The sequence below is a fragment of the Oncorhynchus gorbuscha genome, linkage group LG16 (assembly GCF_021184085.1).
Source record: "Oncorhynchus gorbuscha isolate QuinsamMale2020 ecotype Even-year linkage group LG16, OgorEven_v1.0, whole genome shotgun sequence".
Classification (NCBI taxonomy): Eukaryota; Metazoa; Chordata; class Actinopteri; order Salmoniformes; family Salmonidae; genus Oncorhynchus; species Oncorhynchus gorbuscha.
In genome coordinates, this window is record NC_060188.1 from 1,142,910 (window position 1) to 1,161,978 (window position 19,069).

The 19,069-nt window shown below is 43.6% G+C and overlaps 3 protein-coding genes across 4 annotated transcripts; 1 reads left to right on the forward strand and 2 right to left on the reverse strand.

The window, feature by feature from the left end:
* Nucleotides 1–24: 24 nt before the first annotated feature.
* On the reverse strand, nucleotides 25–3,611 carry zgc:112148 (uncharacterized protein LOC550424 homolog). Its single transcript, XM_046305335.1, has 7 exons — nucleotides 3,532–3,611; nucleotides 3,030–3,109; nucleotides 2,611–2,755; nucleotides 2,281–2,370; nucleotides 965–1,090; nucleotides 642–770; nucleotides 25–422 (listed from the first exon to the last, which is right to left on the reverse strand). The coding sequence occupies exons 1-7, from the start codon at nucleotides 3,541–3,543 to the stop codon at nucleotides 399–401; spliced, it is 606 nt and encodes a 201-aa protein (XP_046161291.1). The 5' UTR covers nucleotides 3,544–3,611; the 3' UTR covers nucleotides 25–398.
* A 1,898-nt stretch (nucleotides 3,612–5,509) lies between these two features.
* Nucleotides 5,510–7,422, forward strand: amn (amnion associated transmembrane protein). The gene is given in 2 exon segments (XM_046306033.1): nucleotides 5,510–6,547; nucleotides 6,550–7,422. Coding segments are annotated over 2 exon segments (1,413 nt in total). The 5' UTR covers nucleotides 5,510–5,601; the 3' UTR covers nucleotides 7,017–7,422.
* Nucleotides 7,423–7,738: 316 nt separating this feature from the next.
* LOC123999604 (tripartite motif-containing protein 16-like protein) lies at nucleotides 7,739–16,203 on the reverse strand. 2 transcript variants are annotated; one of them, XM_046305523.1, is made up of 6 exons: nucleotides 14,615–16,200; nucleotides 12,028–12,123; nucleotides 11,506–11,739; nucleotides 9,585–9,756; nucleotides 9,188–9,277; nucleotides 7,739–8,934 (listed from the first exon to the last, which is right to left on the reverse strand). In XM_046305523.1, exons 1-6 carry the CDS (start codon nucleotides 15,110–15,112, stop codon nucleotides 8,309–8,311), a joined length of 1,716 nt encoding a protein of 571 aa, XP_046161479.1. In that variant the 5' UTR covers nucleotides 15,113–16,200; the 3' UTR covers nucleotides 7,739–8,308. The 2 variants fall into 2 exon arrangements, with proteins under 2 accessions (XP_046161479.1, XP_046161481.1); XM_046305525.1 differs by lacking the exon at nucleotides 9,585–9,756 and having other exon boundaries at nucleotides 12,060–12,123; nucleotides 14,615–16,203.
* Nucleotides 16,204–19,069: the final 2,866 nt, after the last annotated feature.

Genomic DNA, 19,069 nt, shown 5'->3' on the forward strand with positions numbered 1-19,069 from the left:
TTGCATGATATTATTACAACTCACTTGACTCACACACTTTTGTTTTTATTCATTCACCCAGACATTTTATGTAAATAAAATATTTACAAATGTCTTATAATACAATCCGCAGTTATCAATCATTAACAAGGTTGTATTTGAATATTTAGCAGGAAAACAAATGAAACAAACATAAAGAAGCCTAGTAGTCTCTTAGTTTTATACTACATCGTGTGTAGGACTCTGTAGGAAACAACCCCGCGCCCTCAGAATAGAGAGATGCCTTCCACCTGTTCAACAGGAATTAAGAAAAATAACAGTTGCCTATGCCTCAGTTAAAGCAAGGCAAGATCCTCTTGATAACATAAAATATTACATTAGCAGAAATGCTAATGTTTCTTCTCTCTGCACATCCACCTCTAGGGTCCCTGTTTGGCCATTGCCTATATAAAGAAAACAAACATGACTGTTTAGATGGCAGAAATATCATATAACTATATTATCACAGACAAAAGTAGTCCATGTTGCAACTGGACCCGATCTCAAATGGGTAATACAATTGTAGTCAAAATTAAAAATGAGTTGGTGTTTATTATCCTCCGAATTGCTACCTATGAGCTGAAATGTCTAATATGATCTGTTTTTAAATAAGAACTATATACCCGTTTGAAGAACTGGCTGCCAAGGTAGTTGGTTGCCATGCTCCTCAAGTTGGTCTTCCCGCCTACTTTGCATCGCACATATCCATACAGGTTGGCCCACTGCAATGCCACACCCATGATCACCACTGCCTGCAAGGGGACATGACATAAGAATGCAATGCGTTGTGATTATTTATGTTTCTTTGAGAACCCAAAACAATGCATGTATCTGTTTATGTTAAATCATATAACTAGCTTCATACTAGGTTTGACATATTAATTATCAGGTGGGAAATTAGAGATGTCTAAATTCAAATGGAGAAAAGCAAAGGTACTGAACCCACCAGCCACTTAAACTTGAAGGAGAAGAGAGTACTGAACACAAAGATGACCCAGAGGACTGGACACACAACCAGACCCAGCCAGAAGATCTGTGATTCAGAGTTGGTTGGAACTTTTCTACTGGTTGCCTACAGAGAGAGTTGGGGAAATTAAGCACGTGTCTACAGAAGTCTTAGTTGTTGCAATTCTTTCAGTCGTAGACTCTGTGCTTTGTTTAATTGATTGAACAGTCTGATTTTCTATGTACTGTGTTTTTTGGGGGTGCAATTTTCATATAAGCCCTCTTGGATTTCCAAACTCACCTTGTTGTTTATCGGCACTGTTTGTCTTTCACATGTATTTTGTGGGTGCGAATAAATAAATGAAAATTAAACTAAGACAGGCACAACTACAACTCCACTCAGCCTGTTACCAACCCTTAGTAACCTTCTTGACCAGATACAATGCTATTTTACAGTAAACAAATTGGCTGAGAGAAACCTCAACTAAATCTTGTAATGAATAATGTGGAAATTGAGGTGACTAAACTGCTTGCAGTAACCCTGGATTGTAAACTGTTATGGTCAAAACATATTGATACAACAGTAGCTAAGATGGGGAGAAGTCTGTCCATAATAAGGCTATTCTGCCTTCTTAACAACACTATCAATAAGGCAGCTCCTACAGGCCTTAGTTTTGTCACATCTGGACTACTGTTCAATAGTGTAGTCAGGTGCCACAACGAGGGAGCTAACATTAATGATATGCATGTAAATCTCTCATGGCTCAAAGTGCGTGAGAGATTGACTTCATCACTACTTGTTGTTGTAAGAAGTGTTGACAAGCTGAATGTGCCGATCTTTCTGTTTAAACTACTAGCACACAGCTCAGACACCTATGGATACCCCACATGCCACCAGAGGTCTCTTCACAATCCCAAAGTCCAGAACAGAATATGGGAGGCAACCAGTACTACATTAAGCCATGACAACATGGAACTCTATTCCACATCAGGTAACTTATGCAAGCAGTAGAATCAGACTTTTTTTTTTTAAATAGATAAAAATACACCTTATGGAACAGTGGTAACTGTGAAGAGACACACAAATGTACAGACACACGCATACAAGTACTAGCACATATGTATATTGTAATATGGTATTATACATTTTGTATTGTAGATATGTAGTGGTTATATGATATACTGTTTTATCTTTTGTTTTATATGTAAGTGCCTTAATGTGTTTGGACCCCAGGCAGAGTAGCAGCTGCATTGGCAGCAGCTAATGGGGAGCCGTAATAAATACAAATACAGTCATGGACTATACTGCAACCGTACTGGTCTGGACTCAAACACCCAGTGGCTCTGTCCATCCTCATCCACCTGGTTCCACCACCTGAGGCCCACCATCAACCTGCCAGACACATTCTGAGAAAGAAACACAATGGGATCACTCACCAACTGAACCTATAAAACAAAGGCAACTTTGACCCTTTACACACTACTCTGTCAAGCTGTGCTAGCCTGGCCTGGTTACACATCCAACAATCGCTGGAAACATGTTTGGAAAGGGCAACGTGAAAAGAAAATATCCAGGCCAACACGATAGTGTGAAAAGGGTATGACAAAATAAAGTTGTACCACATCAAACTGTGACAACCCACCCACCTTGACTGTCCAGAAGTCACATGAAAGGAGGAGGATGATGGTGACCATACAGACGATGAAACTACTGCTCAGGATTTCACACAGTAGGTAGACTAAGATGGCACTGGTGCGGAAGAAGAGATGGAAGAACGTGGCCAGGGGATGCCTAAAACAAGAGCAGGTTTTGATCACACACACACACACACACACACACACACACACACACACACACACACACACACACACACACACACACACACACACACACACACACACACACACACACACACACACACACACACACACACACGAGAGAGAGAGATACAGCAAAACAACATCTCTTGTTCTGGTAGATCAGAATAGGTGATACGGGTTAAAATGAAAATATCAGTTTGTTCTATTACTCCTCATCAATTAGTGAATCAACTTCCAAAACGCACTTGATTTCTGATTTCTTCTGTCTGGTGGGGGTATCATCATCGTCGTCACCAAAGAGTGGAGCATCTGCCTCCTGTGAATCCTTTCAAGAAAGAAATGAGTTGTCAAACAAGGCTCATTTTGAGGTGGCTAATGCTACTTAGAAAGCTACTACTGTAACTTACAGCTAGCTACCTGACATGACAGTGAGTGACACACCAATTAGATGGTTCTGGGGTAATTTGTGCATTCTAGCTAAATAGTTCGGTTTAAAACATTATAAAAGGTTTATCTATTCAAATAACTGCATAAAAACGTAGCTAGCTAGCTAAAAGAAAAAGTGAAATTAAGTGAGCAAGCTAGCTAACAGTTAGCTAGTAAGGCTCACTGAAGTAGGGCAACAAAGTTAGCTAAGAAAAACGTCATGAGAGCAACTTGAACAGTAAAGCGTTTACCAGACATAGTGTCATAAATAACTAAAGATATAAAACAACTTATTTGTTTGAAAATAGTAAGAGATCTCACCAGTCTCATCATCTTTGACACTCACTTCCGGATGACGTGTAGGTAAACAACAAACATGCTTGTATGAAGGACCCCACTCATGGGTGCAGAATAAGTTGCCTGATTGCAAAGTTGCCTGATTGTAAAGATCTGAACCAGAGATTTGAAAATCTAATGTGATGTGAAATGTGATATCACTAATTATATAAATTAATTTATTAATTCATGAAAAAATATATTCATGGCGATATCTTTACCTCGAACATAACTTACTGCTTGTGATTAGACTGATCATTTTCAGGTCTTTAATTTGTATTTAATTTGTAATGGTTTCATTTCATACCCACCATGATCATGTAGCAGGGGGTGTATAGCGCCCACACGACCCTATATCAGAGGTGCGTTCAATTGTTGCAGAACGATTAGTTCTGAACAACACGTTTCTCCAAAACGTTATTGAACAGTGTGCTGCCATCCTGTTAGAAGATAACAGATTATTTTATTACAATGGGTAAATTGGATTTTCATTGTGTTCAATGGTGTTATTTGCCCCCTAGTGGCGCTTTCTGGTACTTAGAGAGACGACGCAAACAGGAAGTTCAGAATTTGTTTTGCACGCATAGAAACAGCTACAAGCAACGCTACGTTGCAGGTCTTTCAATGTAGTTATTTCTTGTCACGCTTCAGCCTTGGAAAAATATTTGTTTGTAAGTTCGATTCAAGCATTTAGCTAATGATGATAATCTTGTTATTGATAGAGTTTCTTACATATCAATGTTGGTTGCATTTACTCACAAATTGCAATGCCTTTTGTGTATGTCGTAATATTTGCTTTGTAGTTTTGTTACTGTTTTTTTAGTGTAATATGCTTTGTTATTCTACATAGGTGGTTATACATTATTAGAGTAATGAAAGGAGCAATTACCATATGGTTAACAATTAGCTATATGGTTTGGCATCATGCCAGATGCATGGTACCTTAGCACGTGCTTTATATTTATGCAACTTCAAATGTTTAATGTACAGCTACAGTATGTCGGTGTGAATTGAACACTAAAGTATATTCTTTTCTGTATTTTGCAGTTTCACAACATAAACGTTTTCAATATATTCATTCAAGAAAAGTCACGCCTTGGGAGTTTTATTGAAGACTTAGTTGTTAGCTATCTGTCTAGTTTTGCATGGGAACGCAACTCAAGGGCAGAATAAACAGACGTTGAGGTATGTTTGCGCCAATGACTGGAAATATGAAGGTTTGCTTCCATTTGGTGGGTGTGACTTGAAGCAATGAGTGACGTTTTTAAAGGGCAGTGGACATGCGGACAGTTTCCCCCAACACACAACCCCTCCCTGTTTTTAAACTGGTCTTCAGTACAGAAATGTTTCTGTTCAATTGAACGTTCGAGAACGTAAAAACATACTGAACGCAGCCCAGGGTTTCCAAAACTCGGTCCTGTGTACACATTTTTTTTGCCTTAGCACTACAATGCTGATTAAATTAATCAACGTTTGATGATGAGTTGGTTATTTTATATCAGCTGTGTAGTGCTAGTGCAAAAACCAAAATGTGCACACAGGAGGGGCCCCAGGACCGAGTTTGGAAAACTCTGACTCGCAATCAAGGAAGTATATGGGAACAGTTTGACAAATCTTCTTTTTCTTTAAATAGAATGTTTAGATTTAACATTGATGAGTTCCCAATGACTTAAAAAAAAAAAAAAAATCCACCGCTGGTCACAAGAAACATCACTATAGCGGCTTTTACTTTTACTGTAGATGCAATTTTTTGTTAACACTATAGTTTTCACCATACAGTTTTTAGGCATAAAGGCTATGAAAAGGTGTAGGCCTAAATCAAATCACGTTTCTTTCATAGAGACATCTAAACTGTTATTTTGGAGTGTTATTGCTGCGGCCGCAGCAGCAGTTAATCTTTGACCAAGCTGGTGACCAGCCGGTAAAGATGAGTCTACCAGAGCTCATCAACTTCATAATCTGGGAACCTGTGCACTCACTCCCTCATGTGACAGTCACACTGCCAGAGACAAAGGTCACCCCGTAGTTCATCCACTTCTGTCACAAGCATTCAGGATGCCAAAAACACCAGCCGTGTTTCTTCTCCTCGGTCTCTGTCTGTTCGGGGCAGCTGACGCCCTGTACAAGCAGTGGATACCCGACACTAACTATGAAAACAAGACCAACTGGGACAAAGGGTCCGTGCCCTGCAGTAACGACATAGTGCAGTTCTCGGCTCAGAGGAAAGTGTCTGTGTATGTGGAGACGGTCCACTCTGTCCAGGAGATCTGGCTACCGGTGGACGGAGAGTTCATCCTTCCCTCGGGGGGCGGCTTCACGGTCAGTAATGGAGGGGATGCCGGCATCACCGCCCAGTTCAAAGATGCAGAGTCTCTGCAGTGGTTTGACCCGGCACTGTGGCAGGCGGCAGAGTCTTTAGACGACCTGGAGAAAGGTCGCTTCCTGTTCTCGGTACACGAGGAGAGCGTACCCTGCCAGTATGACAACGTGTTGTTCCGCGCTGGCTCCTCGTTCCGCGTGGACACTACCTCCAACCAGCCCAGCGTCCCTGTCCAGAGTGTGTCCGTTCTGGGGAAGAAGTTCAGCAGCAGCTCGGAGTTCACCCATTATCTGGGCTCACACTCTGGCCGGCTGCAGTTCCACGGAACCTCATCCCCCAGCGTCGGGGCTTCTGGCTGCAGTGATGCCTCTGGCTGTGACTGTGGGAACTCTGCGAATCACAACAGGATCTGCGGCACTGTGACATGCGCTCCTATGAGCTGTAAGAAACCACTGTACCCCATAGGACACTGCTGCGACATGTGCAGCGCCATCGTCACCATCCAGTATTCCTCAGGCTTCATCCTTGAGTCTTATCGGATTCGACTGCAGCACCTCTTCCTTGGTCTGCCCTCGTACCAGTCCATTCAGCTAGGCATGTCCAAGGTGCTCAAATCTCAGTATTTCCTCGGGGTGATCCCACGTGCGGCTGCAGCTGAGATCCAGATCGTGCTCCTGGATGGGGGTCTGGTGCGGTGGCAGAGGCCCTGGCTCGGGACATATTGAAGGACGTCCAAGCCCAAGGCTCAAACCTGGGCATAACCGGGGCTGAGTTCCAGGCCTCTTCTGGGGCCACCAGTTTTGACGGGGCAGGGGACAACACAGGAGTTGTGGTGGGAGCCGTGTTCGGCGTCCTGATAGTAGTCGCTGGTCTTCCCCTCCTGGCTGTCCTCTTCCGCAGAGGCGTCATAAAAATGCCCACCATCTCCATCCCTTCTCTGAGCAGCTTAAGGAGAAGCCAGGAGGAGATAGGGGATTTCACGGACCACGGCTTTGAAAACCCCATCTTCGACAAGCCCACCATGATGCCCGAAGTACCAGGTATCTATGGGACTGAAGCAGCCAACTCTATCTCCCTGACATCGTCAGGTGTGCATTTTGTTAATCCTGCGTATGATGAGAACGAGACCTCAATCGATTTCTCTGCCTGAGACTGTGTGTCATGGTATCTGTAAATATTTTGTGCACATTCTTATGAGAATAATTTCTTACGTGTTGTAATGTATTTAAAATGTATATAAAATGTAAAAATAATATGTTTCATGCTTAAATTCATATTAAGTATTAGGTATTTTAAAAAGTCAAGCAATTCATATTTGTAAATCAATTCTAAAAATATTTGACAAAAGCTTTATCACATTGTTAATATGATTTACATTAGATTGACCCTTGACACAACAATGAAAGACAGCCCTTGACCTCATCTTGGTAGTTAGTACTCAGCACAATGTCAAATAAACACAGTATGTTTTTGCATATGAAAGACCAATCACAGTAGTTAGCAAGTCAACCTTTTTATTGCTAACCTGTTCCAATAAAAAGGGCAGTAAAAAGTTATTACTCAATCCCTCAGTGTCATGTTTGTTCTATATCAAATCAAATTATATTTGTCACATGCGCCAAATACAACAGGTCCAGACCTTACTGTGAAATGCTAACTTACAAACCCTTAACCAACAATGCAGTTCAAGAAATAGAGTTAAGAAAATATTTACTAAAATAAACTAAAGTAAAAAGTTAAATAAAAAGTAACACAAAATTACATAACAATAACAAGGCTTTATACAGGGGGTACCGGTACCAAGTCAATGTAAGGGGGTACAGGTTAGTCCAGGTCATTTTGTACATAGATACTAATCAGTGAGTAGCAGCAGTGTAAAAACAAAGTCTGGGTGGCTATTTGATGAATTGTTCAGCAGTCTTATAGCTTGAGGAAGAAGCTGTTAAGGAGCCTTTTGGTCCTAGACTTGGCGCTCCGGTACCGCTTGCCGTGCGGTAGTAGAGACAATAGTCTATGAGTTGGGTGACTGGAATCTGGAGAAGTTTTTGGGCCTTCCTCTGACACCGCCTAGTATATAGGTCCTGGATGAGTGCAGACACCCCCTGTAAAGTCCCTGTCTGTTGTCTTGTGATACTTGATGCTGTGTCCTGTTAAATAAGTATCAGTCCCTGTCTGTTGTCTTGTGATACCTGATGCTGTGTCCTGTTAAATAAGTATCAGTCCCTGTCTGTTGTCTTGTGATACCTGATGCTGTGTCCTGTTAAATAAGTATCAGTCCCTGTCTGTTGTCTTGTGATACCTGATGCTGTGTCCTGTTAAATAAGTATCAGTCACTTAAGGCAACTGCTTATGAATAGAATAGATACTTTATTGTATTTGTGAGAAACAGAAATGTGTACTGGTCCGCCTCTCTAACCTAACTACACTTCTCTAGTCAAAGTATTATGATTCTGGACTGACAGGAGCTGATGTTGCCATGGGAGTGATGGGGGTGGCAGGCAGAGTTGAGCTCTTCATTAGTGGGAGGTCCTTAGGACCAACCAACAACACCACACTGTCCTTCTTTGAGAGCCAGACAGTAGGATACAAGGGCTCCATGAACTCAGCCTTGTACCTGTAGAGGAGTGTCATAGCGATGTCAGTCACACCATAGAAAGCTAATGAGCCTGAGTCAAAGTCGATGTAGACGCCGATTCTCGTGAACACACTTGTGGCTTCCAGGACCGCCTCCATATCAGCATGCCAAGTGGAAAAGCTCCGCCCCTCCCTTCCGAGGCTCCACGAGAAGTCATTTCCTGTGATGCAGCTGCATCTCTCCACGCCTTTCCGATCGATGCTTTTGTAGGTGAGTCCCACGTGCACGCCCTCCCCACTCAACTCTGCCTCAAAGTAGTGTCGGCCCAGGTAGAGGCTCTCTGAGGTCATCACCTGGCGCCAGTACTCGAAGCGTTCCGGCGTGTCTGGGTAGCTGTGCTGCCAGGGCGTGGTGTTGGTCACCTTCCTGTCGTCTTCGGTTAGTCTCAGGAACTTGTGGACAGTGTCCGGGTCAAAGGTCAGACTGCTGGCATCTGCCAAGTAGACACATTTAATTGAATAAACTTTATTAATCGTCAGAGGGGAAAATGGATTTGTCGCCAGCACAGGACACATGCAGGGACAATACCAACACACACATACAAAGGCATCAGTCGCTATAACACATGTGAAAGGTTACACCAAGTCAGGCTATTTCTCAAAAGGGTTAGCTCATTGTGAAGAGCACTAGCTATGCAAATCAAATTGGAAATGGTTGCTAATGCAATAAAAAAAAAGACATCTTACACGTGAGGAAGTCGTCTCGCATCTCAGGCTCAGGAAGTGAAAAAGACTTTGACATCTTGGGATGGACCATGGTTGTAATGCCCAGTTTCTCTGTAGGTCAGTGTCGGAGAAAGAGAAGTTATCCTCCAGGTAATACATAGAGAACTCTATAATACAATGCATTGGGAAGACTATGGTTACTTATCCAACCGTTATTTAACTTTTATTTAGCTAAGTCATTGGGAGAATATTCTCTTTTACACTAACAACTTGGGTCGTTTTCATTATGTCATGAAACAGCATATGTCAACAACAAAAACAAACAAAGGAAAATTAGCAGTTTTTCCAGGCTTCTATAGTTTTGTTGTGTTTGGTGCCTAATGAACACAGCCCTGGTTAAAATGTGTACACTCATCACCAGTCCTGCAGATGTCCTTCAGTTTGTCTCTGTAGGTAGCCTTGATCTGGTCACACAGTTCCTGGGTGGACTCAGTGAGCAGGCAGCTGAAGGAGGCCAGGCGATCTGTGAGGCCGATGTAGAGCCCAGGCAGACAGACATCCACAGCCCCCGTCTTCCACTCTGAGTATTCCTACATTCACCAGCAGGAGGAGCCACTCACACTACTGTCACACCACTAAGACAGCTATATCTGCCTCTGCTTCCCAAATGACACCCTATGCCCTTTATAGTGCACTACTGCTGCTCCAGTACAGCATGAAAGAAGTGTACTATAAAGTAGTGCACTATATGGAAACTAGGGTGCCATTTAGGATGCACAATAGGACTCCGTCCAGAAATAACCCCAAACCTCTACCCCCGAGACATTTCAGATAGGTTAAAGCAATATGGTAGTATTGCTTTCCCTTGAATAAACTTGGTAGGTTCTTGGCTATACTGTTAATACCTATCAAATCCTTTCAAAATCTAAATGAAGTGTCTATGGTAAGCAGTGGAGGCTGGTGGGAGGAGCTATATGAGGACGGGCTAATTCTAATGTCTGGAATGGAATCAATGGAAAGTATCAAACACATCAAACATATGGAAACCACTAACTTCCATTCCAGTCATTACAGTGATCCTGTCCTATAGCTCCTCCCACCTGTCACTTCCCTCACACTGTGGACACTGTCAACATTACAAAACCGCTGACCGAGACGAGTCAAAATTACTGACCGAGACAATATTTAACAGATCATAGGGGAAAGCTGAGGCAAAGGGTAAGATATTAGTCCTCTCAGGATATCCTGAGCAGTCAGGGGTGGCAGGGTAGTCTAGTGGTTAGAGCGTTGGTCTAGTAACCGAAAGGTTGCAAGTTCAAATCCCTGAGCTTACAAGGTACAAATCTGTCGTTCTGCCCCTGAACAGGCAGTTAGCCCACTGTTCCTAGGCTGTCATTGAAAATAAGAATTTGTTCTTAACTGACTTGCCTAGTTAAATAAAGCTAAAATAAATACATTTCCAAACACTGCAGTGTGATGCAGTATATACCATCAACCTATAAAATACATCTTCAGAAAGTACCCCTTGGCTTTTTCCACATTGTGTTACAGCCTGAATTTAAATGCCATTTGTTTTGTCACTGGCCTACAAACAATACCTCATAATATCAAAGTGGAATTATGTTTTTCAAACTTTTTACAAATGAATTCAACATTTTACGCTGAAATGTCTTGTCAATAAATATTCAACGCAGCATCAACCAATAGAATGTAAAAAATAAATAAAATACCTCATCAACCAATAGAATGTAAAAAATAAAATACCTCTCACAGTATCATGACACAGGAGACTTGAAGGCAGCAGGTTGATATTGTGCTTTTCAGCAACATTTACATTTACATTTAAGTCATTTAGCAGACGCTCTTATCCAGAGCGACTTACAAATTGGTGCATTCACCTTATGACATCCAGTAGAACAGTCACTTTACAATAGTGCATCTAAATCTTAAAGGGGGGGGTGAGAAGGATTACTTATCCTATCCTAGGTATTCCTTAAAGAGGTGGGGTTACACTAACTGCATGTGTTCTGTTTCATTTCATGTGTGACACTCACCAGGGATTGGGGTCAATTCAATTTAAATTCAGTCAGTTCATTTTCCTCAATGCTTTCCTACAAATTTGAGTTTAATTCCTGAATTTACTGAATTGGTCATTTATGAATTAAACTTGGTCAACCTGTTATAATCTCTCTGGTGCACTCTAAAGGTTTTGCCCCGGGAGTTTTTCCTAGACGCTGATCTTGGGTCAGTTTAGCATTTTTCCCACTAATGGTTAAGGTTGGAGGAGATCCAAGGTCTGTACATAGGATACGTTTCACCCCGGAGCCCCAGTCTCTCACCTGCAGGAAGTCTACGTCCCTCTTGTTCCTGAAGAGTCTCTCCACTCTGGCCAGGGTCTTCTTCAGCTCTTGGCTCTTCTGCTCCAGGTGGGCCTGGATGCCCTCGGCCTGGCTGAGCGCCTGCCTCTGCTCCCCCTCCAGAACCTCCGTGGCCCTCCTCCGGGCCTCTTCTACGGCCCCTTGCAGCAGATAGAACTGCTGCTCCATCACAGCACGTACCCCTGCCACCGAGCTCTGAGGAGAGAAAGATGGACAGAATATGTGATAAAGAGAAAGAGGAGGAATGGAGAAGTACTTAGTAAATGTGTATCAGCTGTATGTTTCAAGGTTCATTAAGATCAGAGACGATATTATAAGTGATAAATGAGCAATATGTGAACGTGGGGAAAGAATGTATGGAGAGAATGTGTGACATACTTTATTTTAAAGGAGAGGAGGAGGTGCTTAGTTGTATCAGCTGTGTGTTTAAGGTTCATTAAGATCAGAGGAAATGGTCAAAGTAATGCGGGTGTAGTGAAAAACCTCTATGGATGCAGTGTTGCTCTGTAGCTTGCCAATGGAATTCTCTGCCACTGAGACGGTCTTCATAATCTCCCCTTGTTTCTTCTGCAGCTCTGTCTATAGACGATCACACACACACACACACACACACACACACACACACACACACACACACACACACACACACACACACACACACACACACACACACACACACACACACACACACACACACACACACACACACACACACACACACACACACACACACACACACACACACACACGGCTCTGTTTCTTAAAGAGTACCATGTGATGGGACCAGTGCCAGGTTACCAGCATAGCCCATGGGAAATGCATTTGCTTTATTTACTACAGTAGCTTTGAGAGAGGGCAACCTATTGGACGAGAACAATGGGCAGTATCACATGTCACACAGAAGGTTTCTTATCACAGAGAAACGCACTGAAGTCTTGTGATAAACAAATTATGTCATAAAAACTCATTTGCCTGGAGACTCCCTATCCTATGCTCCCTACATTGTGTCCTGGATCACTAGACAATACTGACACTAGTTTTGGACTTCAAAACCACAACAACCGGTGCCTTTTGAGAAGTGTAATTTGGTATAAAAAGAAAAAGTTTGGTTTTACCAAATTTGAACATTCTGACAGAAATAACTTAATACAAAACTAGTTTTCCCATCTCAAGAGGTTAAAAAAAGACAACAGGAAGTACCTATGAAAGGGGCAACCGGCAGTTGCTGAAGGCATTTTTTTACTTAAATGTTTTATTAGCTTAGTTCAACTGTCGTACCCCATCAGAACCCAAAATATAAGCTTGTTTTACTGCAGTGTTTGTAAACAAAGTAAATGTAAACACACTATTTAGCCTCGAAACATGTTTAAAACTATAATTTTCATATCATTGACGGTCAGTCCTTTAATCCATAGCTCTGTCTATAAATTTGAGAGTGGTTTTATTTCTCCAGGCCCATCCTTCATCTTTGCACCGAAATAGGGGCGGAGAAAACACTTTATTATTGTTTCAACTGCTGAGTGCCAAATAAGGCACCAGAGTAGACCAGGTAGACCAGGTAGACCAGGTAGACCAGGCAGACCAGGTAGACCAGGTAGACCAGGCAGACCAGGTAGACCAGGTAGACCAGAGTAGACCAGGTAGACCAGGTAGACCAGGTAGACCAGGCAGACCAGGTAGACCAGGCAGACCAGGTAGACCAGGTAGACCAGGTAGACCAGACCAGGTACCAGGTAGACCAGGTAGACCAGGTAGACCAGGCAGGCAGACCAGGTAGACCAGGTAGACCAGGCAGACCAGGTAGACCAGGTAGACCAGGTAGACCAGGCAGACCAGGTAGACCAGGCCAGGTAGACCAGGTAGACCAGGCAGACCAGGTAGACCAGGTAGACCAGGTAGACCAGGCAGACCAGGCAGACCAGGCAGACCAGGTAGACCAGGCAGACCAGGTAGACCAGGCAGACCAGGCAGACCAGGCAGACCAGGTAGACCAGGTAGACCAGGCAGACCAGGTAGACCAGGCAGACCAGGTAGACCAGGTAGACCAGGTAGACCAGGCAGACCAGGTAGACCAGGCAGACCAGGTAGACCAGGCAGACCAGGTAGACCAGGCAGACCAGGTAGACCAGGTAGACCAGGCAGACCAGGTAGACCAGGCAGACCAGGTAGACCAGGCAGACCAGGTAGACCAGGCAGACCAGGTAGACCAGGTAGACCAGGCAGACCAGGTAGACCAGGTAGACCAGGTAGACCAGGCAGACCAGGTAGACCAGGTAGACCAGGCAGACCAGGTAGACCAGGTAGACCAGGTAGACCAGGCAGACCAGGTAGACCAGGCAGACCAGGTAGACCAGGTAGACCATTTCCTCTTGAATAGTCTCACCATATTCAGTCGAGAGTTCAGTTCACGTAACAGTGTTGGCCTTAAAATGAGGGGCCCACGTGAATGAATCACTAAACACATGAAATAAATCATCATCTCCAGACAAGACTTTGTCATCAACATAACCAGGGCTTTACAATGATGATGAATGTTGGGGTTAAGTGGGTTCAAATCTTCCCAGAAGTCACAGCGGGTGCAAGGAGTGACATGTCAAAATTGTTCATTTTGGCACTTTAACAAATCGTTTTTCATATTAATCTGCCGTGGACAGATTCATGTGATTCAACTTTTGCGAGAATTCCCCTTCTGGGGAATCAAGATTATATTCATATTAAAGATTTATTGAATTCTCCATGTGGTCCATATTAAAGGACACTTCATCTAATATAACAAGCTTTTAAAATGTAATATTGGTGCACAATTTCTACTTAAAATATCAAAGGGCTGCAAAAGGCAGTGTTTTCATGGAACCACCCAAAACAACATGTCCATGCCAGAGAAAAGGGAGCACTCATACAGTTATCACTCACTGTCTGTGAAATGGAAGTGTGTTGTGTGTCTGTATGTATCAGTGGAGGCTGGTGGAGAGAGAAAGGGGAGGACGGGCTCAGCCATTACAAAGAATCCAGTCCTCCCTAGTGCCCCCTCTACCAGCCTCCACTGGTAAAATATAAATGTTACCAATACCTGGATCTGTCTTCGAGCCTCCTCTACAGGTACAGTACTGTGCCCCAGATGTCCCTGTCCCTCACACTCGCAGCACACACACACACCGCAGCCGTCCGTCAGGCAGTATAGTTCAAGCGGTAGCCGGTGCTCCTCACAGGTGCGACACTCGATGTCCTGTAAGGGCTCCACCAGCCGGTGATTTTGGAACCTCTGGTTCTCCAGGTGGGGTCTGAGGTGGGCCTCGCAGTACGACACCAGGCAGGTGAGGCAGGACTTCTGGGCCCGGCACGGGATCTCGATGCAGGAGTCACACAGCACATCTTCTGGGGTGTCAGTAAACCCGCTAGATTTTGTCTGGGGCTGGGTGTTCTCCCCTGGTTTATTGTGTGTTGTTGCTGTGTCCTCTTGTTCCTGGTTCTGAGGCTGGGTGTTCTCCCCTGGTTTATTGTGTGTTGTTGCTGTGTCCTCTTGTTCCTGGTTCTGAGGCTGAGTGTTCTCCCCTGGTTTATTGTGCATTGTTGTTGTGTCCTCTTGTTCCTGGTTCTGAGGCTGGGTGTTCTCCCCTGGTTTATCGTGTGTTGTTGTTGTGTCCTCTTGTTCCTGGTTCTGAGGCTGGGTGTTCTCCCCTGGTTTATCGTGCGTTGTTGTTGTGTCCTCTTGTTCCTGGTTCTGAGGCTGGGTGTTCTCCCCTGGTTTATCGTGCGTTGTTGTTGTGTCCTCTTGTTCCTGGTTCTGAGGCTGGGTGTTCTCCCCTGGTTTATCGTGCGTTGTTGTTGTGTCCTCTTGTTCCTGGTTCTGAGGCTGGGTGTTCTCCCTGGTTTATCGTGCGTTGTTGTTGTGTCCTCTTGTTCCTGGTTCTGAGGCTGGGTGTTCTCCCCTGGTTTATCGTGTGTTGTTGTTGTGTCCTCTTGTTCCTGGTTCTGAGGCTGGGTGTTCTCCCCTGGTTTATCGTGTGTTGTTGTTGGGTCCTCTTGTTCCTGGTTTAGGTTCAGGTCCCACATGTTTTTCATGGATGTGGTGACATCTTTGCTTCCAGTTATGGGATGACTCTCTTCTGTATTCTCTTCATTCTTGATGATGAGGGTCTCCATGTTCTCTTTCTCTGGTTTGTGGATGTCCTGTGTGTTGCTGGTGTGCCAAGACACAGTACCTCCCTTACTCTCTCCTCTCTACTTCAGGCTGCAGGGTGAGCCTGCTGGGCCTCTGTCTGGGTCTCTGGGCCTGAACAGGCTGACGGTGCAGATCTTTCTTCACATCTTAGTCTATCATGACATCCTATACAGGCCTCACTACTCTTATAATTCCTATTCTCTCGCTCAGTAAGTCGCTTTCTCTCTCTCTCGATCTCTCTCAAAAGCACTTTCTTTCTCTCTATCTCTCTCAAAAACACTTTCTCGCTCTCTGTCTTTCTTTCACTCTCACCGTCTCTCGCCCTAACTCTCACACCCTAAGACTGTCTCTCTGAAAGTCTCCTCTCTAACTCTCTGTCCAGCTCCCTAACTCAAGATAATGTAGTGAGAAGACAAGAACAGAACTGAGGACCGCGCCTTAATAACTTTATCCGTGTGAGTCAGCGGCAGCAGCAGGAGCCTCCTCTTGTTACACTCCTCCCTTGTCTCTCTTTCTCTCCTTTTCTCACTCTCTCCTCCCTCATTCAGTTGGGTTCAGGGAAGGAGGAGTTGGTTTGAGTGGAGAGAAGGGGGAAGTGGGTATTGAGGGCAAGGAATGTGGAGATCTCTGTTTTAACAGGACAAATACAATATAAGCACCCCTAAAATGATTATGAAACATGAAATCATTACTGTAAAGCCACACTCCCTCATAGAACATCCCAGATGTGGTAATTCCAAAGTTGTTGTCTAATAATAGCATTTCGTAGAAAAAATAATGTTGTATCAACAAAGATGATCTGGGTCAGCTGGGATGACTGTCTTCTGCAATATAATCTGTGAAAACTGGAATGTCAACATCCTGGAGAAACCTGCATCACTGAAAAGTGAGCTTTTCAGGAGTCATCACAATGTGTTTGGAATGACTGGTCCTACACTAAAGTTATTATGACTGGTCCTACACTACAGTTATTATGACTGGTCCTACACTAAAGTTATTATGACTGGTCCTACACTAAAGTTATTATGACTGGTCCTACACTAAAGTTATTATGACTGGTCCTACACTAAAGTTATTATGACTGGTCCTACACTAAAGTTATTATGACTGGTCCTACACTAAAGTTATTATGACTGGTCCTACACTAAAGTTATTATGACTGGTCCTACACTAAAGTTATTTTGACTGGTCCTACACTAAAGTTATTATGACTGGTCCTACACTAAAGTTATTATGACTGGTCCTACACTAAAGTTATTATGACTGGTCCTACACTAAAGTTATTATGACTGGTCCTACACTAAAGTTATTATGACTGGTGCTACACTAAAGTTATTATGACTGGTCCTACACTAAAGTTATTATGACTGGTGCTACACTAAAGTTATTATGACTGGTCCTACACTAAAGTTATTATGACTGGTCCTACACTACAGTTATTATGACTGGTCCTACACTAAAGTTATTATGACTGGTCCTACACTAAAGTTATTATGACTGGTCCTACACTAAAGTTATTATATGTTCACAGTAGATGAAGGAGAATAACTAACAAAACAGACATACATTGAGATAAAAGGTTTTTCAGATGCTGTTATGGTTGACATGATCACAGAAGAGTCATCCAATGTCTGGAGAAACTATATCACTAATGTACTGCAAAGTTAAGGAAGTCAAGGAACCACAGTGACCAGGCCTTACCTAGTGTTTCCTTCTGAGTGACCAGGCCTTACCTAGTGTTTCCTTCTGAGTGACCAGGCCTTATCTAGTGTTTCCTTCTGAGTGACCAGGCCTTACCTAGTGTTCCCTTCTGAGTGACCAGGCCTTACCTAGTGTTCCCTTCTGAGTGACCAGGCCTTACCTAGTGTTTCCTTCTGAGTGACCTAGTGTTTCCTTCTGAGTGACCAGGCCTTACCTAGTGTTTCCTTCTGAGTGACCAGGCCTTATCTAGTTTTTCCTTCTGAGTGACCAGGCCTTACCTAGTGTTTCCTTCTGAGTGACCAGGCCTTATCTAGTGTTTCCTTCTGAGTGACCAGGCCTTATCTAGTGTTTCCTTCTGAGTGACCAGGCCTTACCTAGTGTTTCCTTCTGAGTGACCAGGCCTTATCTAGTGTTTCCTTCTGAGTGACCAGGCCTTACCTAGTGTTTCCTTCTGAGTGACCAGGCCTTACCTAGTGTTTTCTTCTGAGTGACCAGGCCTTACCTAGTGTTCCCTTCTGAGTGACCAGGCCTTACCTAGTGTTTTCTTCTGAGTGACCAGGCCTTACCTAGTGTTTTCTTCTGAGTGACCAGGCCTTACCTAGTGTTTCCTTCTGAGTGACCAGGCCTTATCTAGTGTTCCCTTCTGAGTGACCAGGCCTTATCTAGTGTTCCCTTCTGAGTGACCAGGCCTTATCTAGTGTTTCCTTCTGAGTGACCAGGCCTTACCTAGTGTTTCCTTCTGAGTGACCAGGCCTTATCTAGTGTTTCCTTCTGAGTGACCAGGCCTTATCTAGTGTTTCCTTCTGAGTGACCAGGCCTTACCTAGTGTTTCCTTCTGAGTGACCAGGCCTTATCTAGTGTTTCCTTCTGAGTGACCAGGCCTTACCTAGTGTTTCCTTCTGAGTGACCAGGCATTACCTAGTGTTTTCTTCTGAGTGACCAGGCCTTACCTAGTGTTTCCTTCTGAGTGACCAGGCCTTATCTAGTGTTTCCTTCTGTTAAAAGAGAAGGGATGTTTCTAGACAACATTATGTTCCCGCCGCACCCTAACTTCCTGCAACTATTTATAACCCTACTCCACCTTATCTTACAATAATGTAGTGAGAGACTGAGCTGGTAACAGAATTATTTTGACATTTTGGAAATCTAACAAACACACATTTGTCTTTCATGTACAAATACAGCTCAGGGAGGGGCTCGTTTCAGCCTGACTAATTCGCTCTGTTTCACTTTTGTTGAAATGGAACAATTCAGTTTAGATCCAGACTAGGCTAGATTCAATATAAACAGGAAATGTAAACAGGAATTAGATTGTTTGGATATAGAGCCGTTGTAAACAATGAGAGTAAGTCTGGCATAGAAAAAGAATTACAGAACATTGAATGGGAATGTCTGTGAAGGCAGGTACAAGGCCCGGTTATGACCAAAAATCCAAGCTCATGTTGTGATCTAGTTAGTTGTAATTTAATGCACACCTGGAAACTGACTCAATAATATCCTTGATTGACAAAACAGTCCTTACCTACTGTGCACATATTAATCAGTGGGAAGGATATTGGGCCTCTGAGTATCAGTTTACTTAAATGACCCATAACCTCTGACCCCATTGTTTCCCCTATCCCTCTTCCTACATCACAATTTTCATTTTTCTGGAAGTGTGCT

Bases quoted from the DNA above. Each gene is read 5' to 3' on its own strand.
- LOC123999604 (XM_046305523.1), bottom strand. From the start codon at position 15,112: ATGCACAATAAACCAGGGGAGAACACTCAGCCTCAGAACCAGGAACAA. The intron at 9,757-11,505 runs GTGAGAGACTGG...TGGTGAATGTAG, and splicing joins GGGACGTAGACTTCCTGCAG to GAATACTCAGAGTGGAAGAC. The intron at 8,935-9,187 runs GTAAGATGTCTT...TCTACTTGGCAG, and splicing joins GCGAGACGACTTCCTCACGT to ATGCCAGCAGTCTGACCTTT.
- zgc:112148 (XM_046305335.1), bottom strand. The intron at 1,091-2,280 runs GTACGGTTGCAG...CTCTCTCTGTAG, and splicing joins GGGTGTTTGAGTCCAGACCA to GCAACCAGTAGAAAAGTTCC. The intron at 423-641 runs GTATATAGTTCT...TTCTTTATATAG, and splicing joins GCAGCCAGTTCTTCAAACGG to GCAATGGCCAAACAGGGACC.